At 42.7% G+C, this 15,139-nt stretch overlaps 2 protein-coding genes across 3 annotated transcripts; one reads left to right on the forward strand and one right to left on the reverse strand.

Annotated features, from left to right (window-relative positions):
- Positions 1–784: 784 nt before the first annotated feature.
- Positions 785–7,043, reverse strand: LOC143420253 (glutathione synthetase-like). Of its 2 annotated transcripts, none has more exons than XR_013100076.1 (7): positions 6,867–7,043; positions 3,677–3,837; positions 2,919–3,079; positions 2,339–2,533; positions 1,590–1,809; positions 984–1,080; positions 785–863 (listed from the first exon to the last, which is right to left on the reverse strand). XR_013100076.1 is itself a non-coding variant. In XM_076888011.1 (7 exons), the coding sequence occupies exons 3-5, from the start codon at positions 3,058–3,060 to the stop codon at positions 1,801–1,803; spliced, it is 309 nt and encodes a 102-aa protein (XP_076744126.1). In that variant the 5' UTR covers positions 3,061–3,079; positions 3,677–3,837; positions 6,867–7,043; the 3' UTR covers positions 785–863; positions 984–1,080; positions 1,590–1,800. The 2 variants fall into 2 exon arrangements, 1 of the variants encoding a protein (XP_076744126.1); XM_076888011.1 differs by having other exon boundaries at positions 2,956–3,079.
- A 3,422-nt stretch (positions 7,044–10,465) lies between these two features.
- LOC112436483 (leucine-rich repeat-containing protein 31-like) lies at positions 10,466–14,722 on the forward strand. Its single transcript, XM_024806126.2, has 5 exons — positions 10,466–10,559; positions 11,323–11,425; positions 11,751–11,915; positions 12,032–12,187; positions 12,461–14,722. Exons 1-5 carry the CDS (start codon positions 10,542–10,544, stop codon positions 12,916–12,918), a joined length of 900 nt encoding a protein of 299 aa, XP_024661894.2. The 5' UTR covers positions 10,466–10,541; the 3' UTR covers positions 12,919–14,722.
- The last annotated feature ends 417 nt before the right edge of the window (positions 14,723–15,139 follow it).

Here is a 15,139-nt window from a genome sequence, read left to right on the forward strand (position 1 = left end):
CTGCAGCTGCTCCATCTTCTCCAGCTCCCACTGGTGCTCTAGGATGAGGCTATCTCCTCTGGGCCTCCAGCCGGCCAGGTTCTCCTCTCCACGCACATAAGCCACTGATGTGTCCAGGACCTTCCTCCTCCTCCTCTGCATCCCTGCTCAGGACATGAGCCCTCATTAGGATGAAGCTCTCCACAGAATTATGATAAAACAGCTGCCGTTCTTTAAACATGTTTCATGGCCGCTCACCTGGGCTTCCAGTGTCAGACATCTTACACAAGCTCAGCTCGTAGATCCCAGTCACTCGGTTGCTATAATGAAGCAGAAGTTTTGAACAAGGAAACTTTGTAACAGGGCAGATATCTTTGATTGTGAAACAGAGATGGCCACAGTGCAGCAGCCCAGATTTACCAGTCAGGAGTTTTGGAGTATCCAGTCCCAAAGAGGTTCTTGAGAGAACGGGGTGGGGAAATCTTGGCGTCTCGGGAGTAAAAGACCGTGCAGATGTCTTTGGTGATAATGGCAGGCTGGATGCAATGGTCCAGCTGCAGAGAGGAGATAAAGGGTGTGTGTTAGACACGATGACATCAAGAGACTTAAAAACACGTACAAACAGGTACAACACGGCGGAGCAGCGGCTGACCTCCAGATACGCAGATAAGGTCATGTAGATCTTCTCTCCGTAGGGAGTGACGCCGTTGAGCAGGAGGGAACCTTTTAAGGGTGTTTTTATTTGTGCTCCCTGGCCTGGAAATAAACGGTTTCCGATCAGACCTGCTTCATCTTCGTGCCATTGGTATCTGACTCGCTTGCTCCCCCATGCATTTTAAAAGAATCCTTCTCTTCAGCATGAAGTTCTGGCTCAGCTTTAGTGTCTGCGTTACATGTACACAAAGACAGAAACATTCAATGATAAAAACACACAGTGGAATAAAATTGTGAGACGTCATCAGTTGATGCAGTTTAAGGACACTTGTTGTTCTGTGCAGTCTCACCTGGAGCTCACGCTTCTAGTTCATGCCATCATGACCAAAGATTCTTCAAATAATAGTTTAAAGATGTCCATGAATGCACTGCTAACTGCTCTTCACCCTGATAAAAATCAACATGCATTTAGAATAAGAAACACTTTTACAAAACCAAAAGCTTCACTGTACTTAGTGATTTATACGTCTACAAAACAGGTTCAGTTTGTAACTGAGAGAGCGGCTCAGTGGTGCTGAATTATATTTCCAATAGAAACACAATTTCATATGTTGTAGTAACAACACACTGCCACAAGATGGCAGCCTAGGCCTACTTTACCATGCTGTTCCAGTACAAAAGAAAAAGTGACAGAGCCTTGAAAGAGTGACAGAGACACTTTTTATGAACTCATCTGTAATGTGTCACCTTTTCTGTAGGATGAAGAAGTGCTTCCCTTCTTTTAAAGTAAATACAGGCTTACAAAGATCCTCTAAACATGTTTCTGAAATAATCCTAAACACAATCATTAAATCAAAAATGCAAGAAACTATTTATTTAATCACTCTTCTTAACTTAATTCCTTAACTTAGTAAAAAAAAAAAAAAAAATAGACAAGAACTTTTCTTCTGTCTCACCTCTGTCAGTTTTCATGCTGTTGCAAGAACAGGTGGAGGTGCAGGTGGAACTTTGACTTCAGTGTGGTTTGTATGTGCAGGCAGGAGTGTGACATCTCAGAACAGCAGAGGGTTGTCGAGCACGGTGACTCCTGCTGCGACGCCCCCGTCTGACTGTCCTGAGCTCTTGGTCCTCAGCAGACGGCCCACACACTCATTCATCACCATGTCTTTACCCTGCCTGTAAGAAAACCAAGAAAAGGCTAACATTAGAAACAGCCACCAACCAATCCCTTTTACTCCACCACCCAAAAACCAGTGAGAAACACTAGCTAGTATTAACTTGGAATCAAAGTGCACTAATCCCCAGGCTCCCAGCATAACATACAGTCCAACACAAACTCCACAAACTGTCTTGCTTCAGCTGACTTTCCTTCACCTTCTCTCCAGACAATCTGTTGTGCTCTTTTCAGCACAAAGCCACACTCCTGCTCACTGATCCTCACCTCTTTTTAACCTAGTCTCAGCAACTTTGTCCCATAGCTTGCACATCCTTTCCACCTCCATCTTTCTTCCCAGCCAACTGATACATACCTTTTCTCCTTCCTTAAAAGCCAGCCTAAGAAATACGAGTTCATAAACGCCACAGAGAAATAAATCAGAGGAATAAAATGCAAATGATATTGCTTACACTGAACAGCAACACCCAGGTGAGGATTATCTAATGCCAAATTTTCCAAACAATGAACAAACCGTGCCCTTTGTCTCACCATGTCTAGAGTGTAGAGGTCAGCCAATGTCGCTCGGATCTGCTGCACAGCTTGAGGCTGGTCTGGGAAGAATCTGTCCAGGACTCCAGGTCTGGGGAGCACTTGCTGAACCTTCTTGGTACCAGCCAGGTGAGCGCTGATATCTGGACACTTCACAGCTCGAGAGCGCTCCATGAGGAGACGAGCATCCCAGCTCTGCAATGGAAAACAGACAATGAATTCTCTGCTTTTTATCATTAGATGTATTTCTGTATTAAAAAATTCCGTTTAGTGGGCCACTTTGTGCTGGAAGAATTTTTCCAGCATAAAATAGCCTCTATCATTTCACTAACTAACTTATTTCACTGCTGCTAATGACGTTTCACAAACTGTCACAGGTTTTTTAGCTTCGTTCGTATAAACTTTCTTGTGGTTGAGATTCCCGAGAAAACAGCCAGCACACTGAGCAGCAGAGGGTGACAACAGTTGGTTTCAACAAAAAAACGGCATCAAAAAAGTCACGGTCATCAGAGCAACATCAGAGAAACAATAAAGTCTAACCATGGAAGGCACAAACACAAAGAACATCAACAATGAGCACCTTTCTTTTTGCTGAAAGTGATATAGCTTTCTGTTACCATCAACTGAAACCGCCAACATTTCAGGTGTGCATGCTGGGCAGCTGAAGCTGACATCACAGCACAGCTGCTCTTCCTCATCCAGAAAGCTGTGCTGCAGTGCATCGCTTTTGGCACGCCCAGTCTGTATGTACAGAAACATAACAGAGGAGTAAATATTTGCATCTGCTTATTGAAAAACAATATCAAAGAAATACTTCACTCAGCCTTCCCCCACACTTGCAGTTGCTTGCAAAAGTATTCGCCCCCTCAGATCTGTGGCAAGATCTGAAACTGCTGTTCACAAACGCTGTCCATCTAATCTGACTGAGCTGGAGCTGTTTTGCAAAGAAGAATGGGCAAAGATTTCAGTCTCTAGATGTGCAAAGCTGGTAGAGACAGACCCTAAAAGACTGGCAGCTGTAACTGCAGCAAAAGGTGGTTCTACAAAGTATTGAGTCAGGGGGCTGAATAATTACGCACACCCCACTTTGCAGTTATTTATTTGTAAAAAATGTTTGGAATCATGTATGATTTTCCTTCCACTTCTCACGTGTGTTGGTCCACTTCTTCTTTGTGTTGGTCTTTCACGTGGAAGTCCAATAAAATTGATTCATGTTTGTGGCTGTAATGTGACAAAATGTGGAAAAGTTCAAGGGGGCCGAATACTTTTGCAAGCCACTGTAGTACCACGCTCCAACAGTTTTGCAAAAGCTTCCCTGGAGAATCATGGAGAAAATACTTTTAGTTCCAGGAAGGAGCTCAAGAGGTCTAAAGTGTAAAGAGTAGACATGTTGACAGATGCTGGCCAATATCCACTCCTAACCAGGTCCTTTAAATCAGGGCTGCACTGCTGCTGCCATGTTTGACATCTGTGTATCGCCTGGTGCACATCATAACGTCCTTGGACCAAAAAGAAGAAGAAACAACATGAATAATACACCACTGCCTTCACAGATGACTTCTGTTAAAGCAATACCATGTTCTGATTGTACAGCAAGGGCAGAAAACATGCTCCATCACACTATGTTCAAATCCATCACAGAAACCTAAATAGCAGGTTGCTGTTTACTATTAATGTCGATTAAAATCACGATTTTTCCTGCTGATACTGTGAAGTTTACGCAACCCACAGGAGCAGTTTCAAAGCTTTACTGTTGGCAGAATGCGAGCTACCAAGAAAGAGAAAACCACTTAAATAGATTCTTTCTAACTGGCTGTAGACACATATGAAAACCAAAATTACATGTGGTTGGAGGAATGGCTTTAAAAACATCAATAACACTTTCTCTGTTGTGGAGTGGCTGATGTTCGTGATGTAGAACATCACAATCCCCACAGAACCATTCCTCTGGAAGACACTCTCTGCACATAGACAGGACTTTGAACAAATTCAGCAAAATTTGAATAACTGAAAGTAGTATGCACTCAGATCCAGCCACTCTTGACAAAGGTAGCAGCTTCTATTTTGATATTATAGCTCCGGGTGGCTCAGTGTGCTTCACTATGAGCTGACGGTTAAAAGGACATTTGTCAAACTCATGTGGTTTTATAATTATTAAACTTCTCACACGCTCAAAGACATAAATGTCAGCCAACAAGGCATCGCTCATCAAGCTTAGCTCCATAGAAATGTATGTTATTGACACTTAATAACAGCAGGGTGAAGACAGTGGCAACACAGAGGATGGCCAACAGCTTCTGTGTCAGTGAGACATTTCAGCTGGTGTGGCCGTGCTTCTTTCCAGCACTCAGCAGCTTTCTGCTGCCAAAAGGACCGTGACACTGCCCTACTTCTTTGAGCCTCCGGAGAACGACATCAATCCAAAACAGCAGACAGCCTTTTCAAATACTTTTCTCTAAAGAATGCAAATATCAAGTATTCTTGCTCCCCTTTCTTTCTGATAATGTCACTTTTACAAATCCTGTCCCATCAGCTCTCATGGCTGGTTTGGCTTTGAGGGTCGGGGAGGACAAAAAGCTATTAAGGACCTTTTGATCTGCAGTCCAGTTCTCCTCTAAAGTATTAAGGATGAAGCAACAGTGCTCCTCTTTGCTATTCTGAAATGTGTGTTAAACACAGTGTAGAAGGTAAGTAGAAGCTTACACAGCACCATCAGCCATCATGCTAAATTTGCATCTTCAAAAGTCAATGCAGCCAGACTCACACCTGATTAGAAATGTTCAGGAGACACTGTTGAATGTTTAGTGTTAACTTAAATCACTCATCATTTACAGTATTACAGAGTTCAGGGTTATGGGTTAGCACTATCATGTTACCCGTAACTGTATTAACTATGGTAGTAACTTAACTAGCAGTGTTGGTCAAGTTACTTGAATAAAAGTAATCAGTAACTAATTACTGATTACTTCCCCTAAAAAGTAATCCCCTTACTTTACTGATTACTTATTTTCAAAAGTAATTAATTACTTAGTTACTTTTTAAAAACATGATTTATGACCTGAATAGGTAATAACGCAATAGATCTTTCAGCCCAATTCTACTTTTTCTGCATCATCCATCATACAAAATGTAATCAAATGGAAAAGTCTGTTTTTAAAACTTGTTTTATTAGTTTGAATCTTTTTACTTTATGCATCAAGCAAAAATTAAATTATATGCAACATCCTGACTAGAAGAAATTTGTGGAAGAATCCGCGAGTCTCTCTGTGAATTTCCAATCCCGTAGTAGCGTACTCGGTGCTTGCTCTGAAGTTAAGGGTTTTTTCGCTGTAAAAAGAAGTTTCTAAAAGTTTTTGTCACTTTTTACGGAATCAAACTCAAAGTAAGCTCAGTACTTCCACGCTTTAAACGCTGCACGGTCATACTCTCTCTGCACTCCTCCATAGATTATCCATTCTTGATCTGCACACAGCTGTTATTGTCATGAGGCACTCTGGCCAAAAATTTTTCAGTAACGCAGTAACGCAGCGTGCTTACGGGAAAGTAACAGTAATCTAATTACCTTTTTTGCAATAGTAATCCCCTTACATTACTCGTTAATTGAAAAAAGTAATTGGATTACAGTAACGCTTTACCCCGCGTTACTGCCCATCTCTGGCTGTGAAACACTAATGAAAAATGATTAACTCAAGTTTTTGCTGCTAAAGTTGGTTCCATCAGCTGCTGAATCACAGGATGTACTTGGTTATAGTCATTTGTGCATTTTGGGTTGCTTTAAATAAATAATGATGTGTTGTAATCATCCAGATCTAGAACCTTAAACTGCTTTTTCACGTGTCTGTAAATGAATTTCTTTCTTATCATTGGTGTCGGCTTCTGATTTGTCTGTTGTCAAGGTCTCACCTCAGTGTGATTCCTCACGTTTTGTCATGATTAAAGGATGAATGTGAACACAGCTTCAGTGTAAATGTGAATGAAAAAAAAAAAAGCTGGAAAAAGGAGGAGCCCGGAGCTTCGTCTTTCGCTCGGCCTACCCCGCTATAGCAGACGGACCGTCAGAGACTCGAACTTGGCCGTTAAACTCTGGGGTCTGAATGCTGGCCTCTTAACGCTGCGCACCACACAGCCGGCCAGAAGAAAATAGAAAAAAAGGACATTTATCTTCTGTTGTTCAACAATTTTTTTCGTTTTTTTAAATCTATTTAGCTTGTTGTGCAGTATTGTTGCTGTAAACAGTGTTGCTGTAAACAGTGTGTCACGTTACTTGAAAAAAGTAATCGGATTACAGTAACGCGTGGGCAGTTAACATCTCTGTTAACTAGTCATGATAGAAGCCAATATTTCTGTCCTAACATGGTCGGAATATGTTTGACTACAAGCTAACATTTACAGCATGACTTTAAGCTAGCACCATAAAGACAGTAAAAGACACTGTAATATGTAGAAATGCATGTGAAAAGTGTTATATTAGCAGTGGTTGTGCTACTCCACACAGCCACTTTAACATTACTGACACTGTGTTTCTTACCTGTAAACAGCGGGTCTTGTGTGATAAAAGCTTGTGCAGAAAGTAGCAGGTGTAGACTGGTCCATAGCACTGTATGAAGTGATAAGATGTGAAAGGACATATATAGGGTACCTTAAAGGGCGCCTTAAAAGTGTTTCCCTGAGCTTTTACTTGCAGCTTGATATCTAAATAAATGTAAATAAATGTGAATGAAAAAAAGAGAAACGAGAAAAAGGAGGAGCCCGGAGCTTCGTCTTTCGCTCGGCCTACCCCGCTATAGCAGACCGACCGTCAGAGACTCGAACTTGGCCGTTAAACTCTGGGGTCTGAATGCTGGCCTCTTAAGGCTGCGCACCACACAGCCGGCCAGTTGGAAATAGAAAAAAAGGACATTTATCTTCTGTTGTTCAACAATTTTTTTCGTTTTTTTAAATCTATTTAGCTTGTTGTGCAGCATTGTTCCACACAAATGACACATGGAAACCTAGCTATTTTTTTATTGGCTTTCACAAAATGGGACTGCCAATGTTGGAGGTGTTACTGCAAAGTCTTCCTGCTAGCCGGAAACCTGCTGGCGGCGCCACTATGTTCTCAGCACACTCTTCAGCGTCAGCTTTGTTGCCTGTTTTCGGCACACCTACCTAGTCCCACTCATCCACTTTATCTGCTCATGGCAGATTTACCCACACTGAGCACTCCTTGGATTAAGGTAAATTGAAGCAGGTCATTATAAAAAAGACACACAGTTTATCATCTTATCCTTGTGCAACAGCTAAAAGCACTCTGTTCATTTGTTTGCTAGATTAGCCGCTAGCATACACACTGTGTTAGAGGCTTGTTGCTACCTAGTTAGCGATGCTACACACCTGTTACTGTGTATTTTTCAATGATTCAGCACTCCTTGGATTTTTAGACAGTAATGAGATCATGTGCACACTCCACAGAGGTCCAGAGTCCAAATGTGACCTCTAGCACCAAACGCTTGCTGCAGTTGTTGGTGTCAGAGGTGACACACAAGGTATCAGGTTTTCTGTGTGATTACTTTTTCATATAGGACCAAGTATGTTTGGATAGCGTTTTGCCCTTGAAAACTGCCGTTGAATATTAGACATTGTTGTCTAATGTTATAAATGTATTGATGTGAAAGGTGTAAGTGTGACAAATATGGAATAAGATAGGAAATGAGAAAGGAGGCAAATACTTGTTCACAGGGCTATAGTCTGTAAATGGTCTTCTTTTGGCTATAGTAGATCTTTTACTTGTTCATTTTTTAATTGTTTGTTAAAATAGTTTTTTCCATCATATTGAGTATAGAGGAATGCAACTGTGAGCTTTAGCAATTATCCCGCTTCAACAGGACCGTGATCCCGATGTGTGAGACAGCAGGGTGCTGCCACTGGTGTTGTAATGTGTGATTTAGTTCCTCCTAACATTTCAGTTTTCTTCCAGTATCTATCCTCTGTGATTACTGGCTCTTTAGACAGATTTAATAGAAGTGTGTGAGCTATTGGCTCAGTATAAAGGGTCAGTAGTGTTTTCATGTCACCTATCCATCCTCCATTTAGTCACCCAAAGCATGTAGTAAATACTGCTCACTTTTATTCATCTTCTCTTAAATCCAGAAAAATTCCCACTTGTTAACGTTGAGTGTGTGTGTGTGTGTGTGTGTGTGTGTGTGTGTGTGTGTGTGTGTGCCAGTTGCAGCCTCCAAGTTGAACACCATCACCAAATCCAACCTGGGTCAGTGTGTCAGCAAGTACGACCTGCTGGTCTGGTTTGAGATCAGCGAGCTGGAGCCCACTGGAGAGTGAGTATCCATCTGGAGTGTTATATTCACGCACAAGCTTTAAAGGAACCATAAAAATGATCTCCAGGAAGAATATTATAAGTTGGGATGTTGTGTCACCTCCTCCCTCCATGCACAGGTACATCCCAGCCATCGTGGATCACAGTGGAGGCCTGCCCTGTCATGGTACCTACCTGCTGCACCAGGTACAGGATTGGTGCACATGTTGTTTCCTTATTACTCACACAGTGGTAACTGCTTCCTTTGTACACAGTTGAATATCTTCTTTTAAAGCGTAATGTTGCTCTAGCTGTGCTCACTGTGATCCTGAGCTCCTGTTATGTTTGCTGCAGGGGATCCAGCGGAGGATCACAGTGACCCTCATCCACGAGAAAGGCAGCGAGCTCCATTGGAAAGATGTTCGTGAGCTGGTTGTAGGTGAGCAGCCTGCCTTTAGGGTCTAGTCGTGCTATACCTCTGTGTAGAAAACAAAACCCCAAAGCACCGAAACAATGTTTTATAGTGTTTGTGTGCTTTTGATAGAGGAAGACAGGACAGAACATCATTAAAGGGATTTGACTTTGTGAGATCACCCTGAAAACGCACCACTCGGTTCACTCTGAGATATTTTCAGTCTGGAAAGATGAATCTGTCGGGCTTCAGGCTGCTTCTCACTTTAAGCAGTTCATGCTGTAGCTGATGGACCAAAAATGACATTTGATATTTTAGACATTCAGCTGCTGACTCTGAAGCCAACAGGCTCTTGAGTGTGGATGATTGTGTTGGTACTGGATGCTGTGATCAAACAGCTGTTCTGATCTGTCTTCATTCATGCCTGTTGTTATTAAGCCTCCTAAGCTCCAAACCAGTAAAAGCAATCTTTGGAGGCAACACCCTTTTTAGTACTTTGCTGTATTTGTTTGTGATTGTGTGACACTGAACCACAGTGCTATGTATATCCTCTGTAACACTCAGACGTTTCCAGATCAGTGTTTCCCCCTCAGCTGTTTCTCACTATAGAGTCTTTCCTCTGTAACAATGAGGCACCAGCAGAGCATATCTGGCTCCCAGTCTGTGGCTGATAGTGCCCCCTGCTGTTAATAACAGGAACAGTGTAACCTTGTATGGAGCTCATAGTGATGGTCTGAAGATTGCTGCTGCAAGGCAGTAATTTGTATCCATGTGTGCTGTCTATTCTGAGCATATGCAGTTATGTGAGCTCTCAGGTTTTATGTATCAGGACATAATTAAAAACAATCAGGTCCTTAGTAGGTCTTAATATGAGGTAAATATAAAACATGAAGTGTTTGTGAGGTTCATCTGCAGCACCTTTGTCTCTGTGAAATGTTTGCTAATTTAACATTTTCCCTCCTAAACAGGAAGGAGTTTGTGGAGGCCTATGTGAATCATGCCTTCAACACATCAGTGGAGAATCTGTTCCAGGAGTTCAAGCGAGGCTTCTTCCTGGTGTGTGAGCAGGATTTGGTGAGGCTGTTTCGACCAGAGGAGCTGCAGGGAGTGCTGGTCGGCCAGGACGTGCATGACTGGGAAAAGTTCAAACAGGTAGAGTCAGCCAAACAGACACAGGCTGTAGTTTCACAGCTGTCCTGTAGCACAATAACTGTGTACTGCATACTGTCAAAAGCATTCAGTCGGCTGCTTTAACACAAATATGACCTTGAGTCACATCTCAGTCTTAATCCAGACTTTTGTATGATAGTATAATATAATAGTCAGCCCACCCTTCGCAGCTATAACTGCTTCCACTCTTCTGGGAAAGCTTTCCACAAGGTTTAGGTGTGTTTATGGGAATTTTTTGACTATTCTTCCAGAGGTGCATTTATGGTGTCAGACACTGACGTTGGAGGAGAAGGCCTGGCTCACAGTTGCTGCTCTAATTCATCCCAAAGATGTTCTATCAGGTTGAGGTCAGGACTCTGTGCAGGCTAGTCCAGTTCTTCTACACCAAACTCACTCATCCATGTCTTTATGGACCTTGTATTGTGCACTGGTGCCCAGCCATGTGCACACATGCCCACACTTTACACTTGGCACAGTGCAGTCAGACAAGTACTTCTGGCAACCACCAAACCCTGACACATCCATCGGATTGCCAGTCAGAGAAGTGTGATTCGTCACTCCAGTAAACACATCTCCACTGCTTTAGAGTCCAGTGTTGAGATGCTTAAATCACTCCATCTGACGCTTTGCATTGTGTTTGTCAGTGTAAGGCTGGGATGCAGCTGCTCAGCCATGGAAACCAATGAAGTTTGGACATCTGTAACAACAGCAGACTGCAGATATTGGTGACTTAAGTGCACTATGAGCCTTAGCATCAGCTGACTAGCTGTCATTTCCAATTACTTCCACTTTGTTATAATATCACTAACAGCTGACTATGGAATATTTAATAGCGAGGAAATTTCATGACTGGACTTGTTGCACTGGTGCATCCTATCACATTACCATGCTGGAATTCATTCAGTTCCTGAGAGCGACTCGTCCTTTCACACATGTTTGTAGAAGTAGTCTGCATGCCTAGGTGCTTGATTTAATACACCTGTGTCCATGGAAGTGATTGGAACACATTAATTGAATGATTTGGATGGGTTAGGGAATACTTTTGGCAACATAGTGTATGCCTGACCTTACAAACTCTATGATTATAACAGTCATTTTCACTGTTTTCAGAACACAAGTTATGGTTGGAGATATCATGACCGCCACCCCACCATACAGATGTTTTGGGAGGTATTTGATGAACTAACTGAAGAGCAGAGGAAAGATTTCCTTCGTAAGTACTTGCTGAAGCCTCCATTATGATATGTTACTGAAATCACACTGTATCATATAAAACATTAGATTTTTCTGCGCTTTACCAAGATACATTAGAGAGCAGCATTGTTCTGATTAATATACTGTAAAGCTGCTTCTAGCTGGTGGACTGAGCCGCCTCACCTTTCACCTGGCTCACGTCACACACCTGGAGAGACTCGACCTCCACCTGTGTTGCCTCACGCGAGATGATCTAGAGGCTCTGAGTCAGTTGCTACCAATCTCACACGCCGGACACTAATCGCATGCTCGCTGCAGCAGTCATGTGACTCGTTGTTTTTCAGTCCAGGTGCTGCCCTCTCTCACTGCACTGACCGAGCTTGATGTGTCATCCAATAAGGAAGTGGGAGGTGTGGTCCACCTGCTGGTCTCCGCCCTCCCTGCGACACAAATGAGGAGGCTGCCATTCAACAGCTGCTACATGAGCAACGAGTCCTTCACTGCTCTGGGTAACACACACACACACACTTGTTTATTTATAGAAGTTTTCCTTCAAGTCATTCTCCCCGAATACCTCTTCCACCCTCTAGCCTGAAATGGTGAAAACTTTGTGTTTATGCATCAGCCCTGGCGGTGTCCTATCTGCGCACGGTGGATATTTCCTGGTGTAAAGTGGTTGGCGGTCACTTGGCGCTCCTGCTGGATGCTCTGCAGCCATCAGTCGTCAGCGAGCTCCGTCTTTGCAGCTGCGAGCTCACCACTGATGACATGCAACATCTGGGTAACTAACACACAATGACATTATACTTTTTCTTTTTTGGTCTGTAGTGGATCATTAGGCTGCATAAATGTATATTAAGACAAGTAAAGCCTGAAGGAAATTGATATTTCTTTCATTTATTTCATGCTGCCAGCATCTGTAGCTGTCGTATAAAACAAAACAATGAAAGTATTCGGTGTTATTTTTGTCTCCATCAGAAACATTGTGAACAAAACAGTAAAGTGAACAGGCATAAAGTGATCAGTTATCAATGGGTCCTCTTCCTCTGTGCAGCTGCCGTGTGCAGACGGGGCTGTCTCTCCTCACTCCGTGCACTGGATCTGTCCTACAACAGCTTGGTGGGAGACAACGGTTGGTGCAGTCTGTTTGCAGCAGGAGGTCTGGGCTCTCTGGAAGACGTGGATGTCAGTTTGCGACCTTCAACCTCTGCTCCGTGCTCAGCCTGGCTGCCCGCTCTGCTCCGAGCTCTGCCTCAAATGCCGGCGCTGGCTCGACTGGCCATGCAGAGGTGGACAGCTGACTGTCAGGAGAGAGAGCAGCTCAGGTACTGTCTGAAAAAGAGGAGCGTCCTGCTGGAAAGGGATCCAGATTTACAAGACACATCATCAGCATGTAAAGGGAACAGTCAGGAGAGCCTAGAAGAGAGTCAGCCTGAGGAGATTGGAGCGGACCGCACTGGAATTTACTGTCAAAGAGCGACCCACTTTGTTGCTTTATTATTATTTTTTTAAGTCTCTGTTACCACAAGAAGGTCAGTGTTGACGTCAGCTGCATCACGTCTGATGTAAACTGTGTCACACGTGATGGTTTCAGGGAATACTGGGAACTTACAGAGTTAAGCACAGCTGGTGTGGGTTATCATATTTGTCGTCTCTCACCTTGGCTGCAGGGTCTGGGTCTTTCCAATGCAGCAGTCCTAACACTTGAGACACACATGCCGAGAAGTGGGGATACCTGGAAATGGACAAAGGCTTTCAGCAGAGTTTTAAAGCAGCTATTCAGGAAAAGAGCTGTGAATTATCTGCATACCTTGTTAGGTAATCAGCTATTTTGGGGTTCTTTAACAAATCAACCAAAAGGTCGACTGAGTATTTTCTCGTCAGAGTACCTTCACCGTTCACGATGATGTTGAGCACAAGCTGGAGCGTTTGATGGATGTTCTTTGCATCAAAGAGCTACGAGGAAATCCCAGAGAGTAGAGACAGGATATTATGTGAATCAGCATGAATGTTGTTTGTTGTTCAACAGATAAAAACAAGAAGAGAAAATAGAAACAAAGTAAAAAAGGAACAATTGTTTCTGCCGTTAAGAAAAAAAAATTGAGTCATGGCAGAGACCTGCAGAAGTCTTGAGTCTCATTTGATGACATTTTGTCAGATTGCCTTGTAATTTAAAAAAAACAAAACTGTTTTTTGAGCAAAAGTTCTCCAGGTTTTTTTGGAGTTCTTTCAAAGTTTTCTTATTTTTGGACGTTAGCTGCTTTTTCACTCTTTTTCAGTCCAGTCTGTGCATCTGAACATTTACAGAAAGATTTCTTTGTTTCGTCTTTAGACACTTTGTTAAACGCAGATCCCAGCAGAGTTCGCCTACCTTCTCTCCAACCTTCTCAGGTTTTGTGGATATTATACATGGTTATGCTGAGGATATGTTGGCTACTTTCCACTGGAAATGCCTTTTGGTTAAACTGTCAGCGAGGAATTTGCACTGTTACATTTTTATATAACTTTAATGCAAAAAAAACAGCTGCTTGTTTAAGTGAAAATACACTGATGGGGTTTTTTTCTATTCATGAACAGGAGTGTGATCAGTTTAATAAAAGAAAAAATAACCATAACCAAGATATGAGGGGAAATCTTGGACAAATACAAGCAGACTGGAGCAGCCAGCGTTCAAAACACCGACGTTCAAGGTAACAGAAGGTTCCCGAGCCACATCCACCCAGCTGGTTTCTGTGTTTCTTGTGTATTTGTGTACACTGTGACTTCATGGCTGTCTTGGGCTCCAGCTCTTGTTTTGGTGTCTCATTAATTTGATTTAATGTCCTGCTTAGTGATAACATCACTCTTGGCCTCCCTGCACTGGCTTCCAATTGAATTTAGGATTCATTTTCAAGTTCTTTTATTGGTTTTTAAATCTTTAAATGGTCTGGCACCTGCTGAAGCCCTATGTCCCCACTCGTTCGCTCCGGTCAGCTGAGCAGCTGTTGCTCTCAGTCCCCAAATCACGGCTGAAACTGAGAGGAGACCGAGCGTTCTCTATCGTGGCTCCTAAGCTTTGGAATAATCTTCCTCTTCACATTAGGCAATCGACATCAGTGCTGGTTTTTAAATCCAGATTGAAAAAGCATTTTTATTCACTGGCTTTTGACTCAGTGGTTGACTGACTTGTATTTTATTGTTTTTCGCTATGTTTATTATTGTATCGTATTTATTATTCTTATGGTATCTATTATGTTTCTATTGTTCAGCAGTTTGGTCAGCCTTGTGTGTTTTTAAAGTGCTATATAAATAAACAATGATGATGATGATGAACATAGTAACGTGTGTTGGGTTGCTCTGTCTTCAGACTCACTGTCAGACTGATTAGACAGTGAGTCTGAAGGTGAGAGTCCTCACTGCCCACGCCTGTCTTTGGGTCTGACCAACACCGTTTCCTGTGTGTCATTCCCCCCTCGCCTTCCCCCCATCCGTCCTGTCTGCACTGACCTCTCCAATAAAGACAAAAGGCCTCATTTTCTGAAACTCTTCCTATCCCATCACCTTGCGAAGAATCACTTCACCATGTTGATTAATAAGGACGGTGGGAATGGTTTGAAGTCTCGTCACAGAAAATGTGCCAAAGGCAAAGAATCTGAGCTTGAAATAAAATGAAATGAAAGATCAGCCCCACACAGGGGTTAAATTCAGATGGAAACTCTTATCACACAAAGAGAACAAGCGAATAAATATATCT

Source organism: Maylandia zebra, linkage group LG9 (genome assembly GCF_041146795.1).
Source record: "Maylandia zebra isolate NMK-2024a linkage group LG9, Mzebra_GT3a, whole genome shotgun sequence".
Lineage (NCBI taxonomy): Eukaryota > Metazoa > Chordata > Actinopteri > Cichliformes > Cichlidae > Maylandia > Maylandia zebra.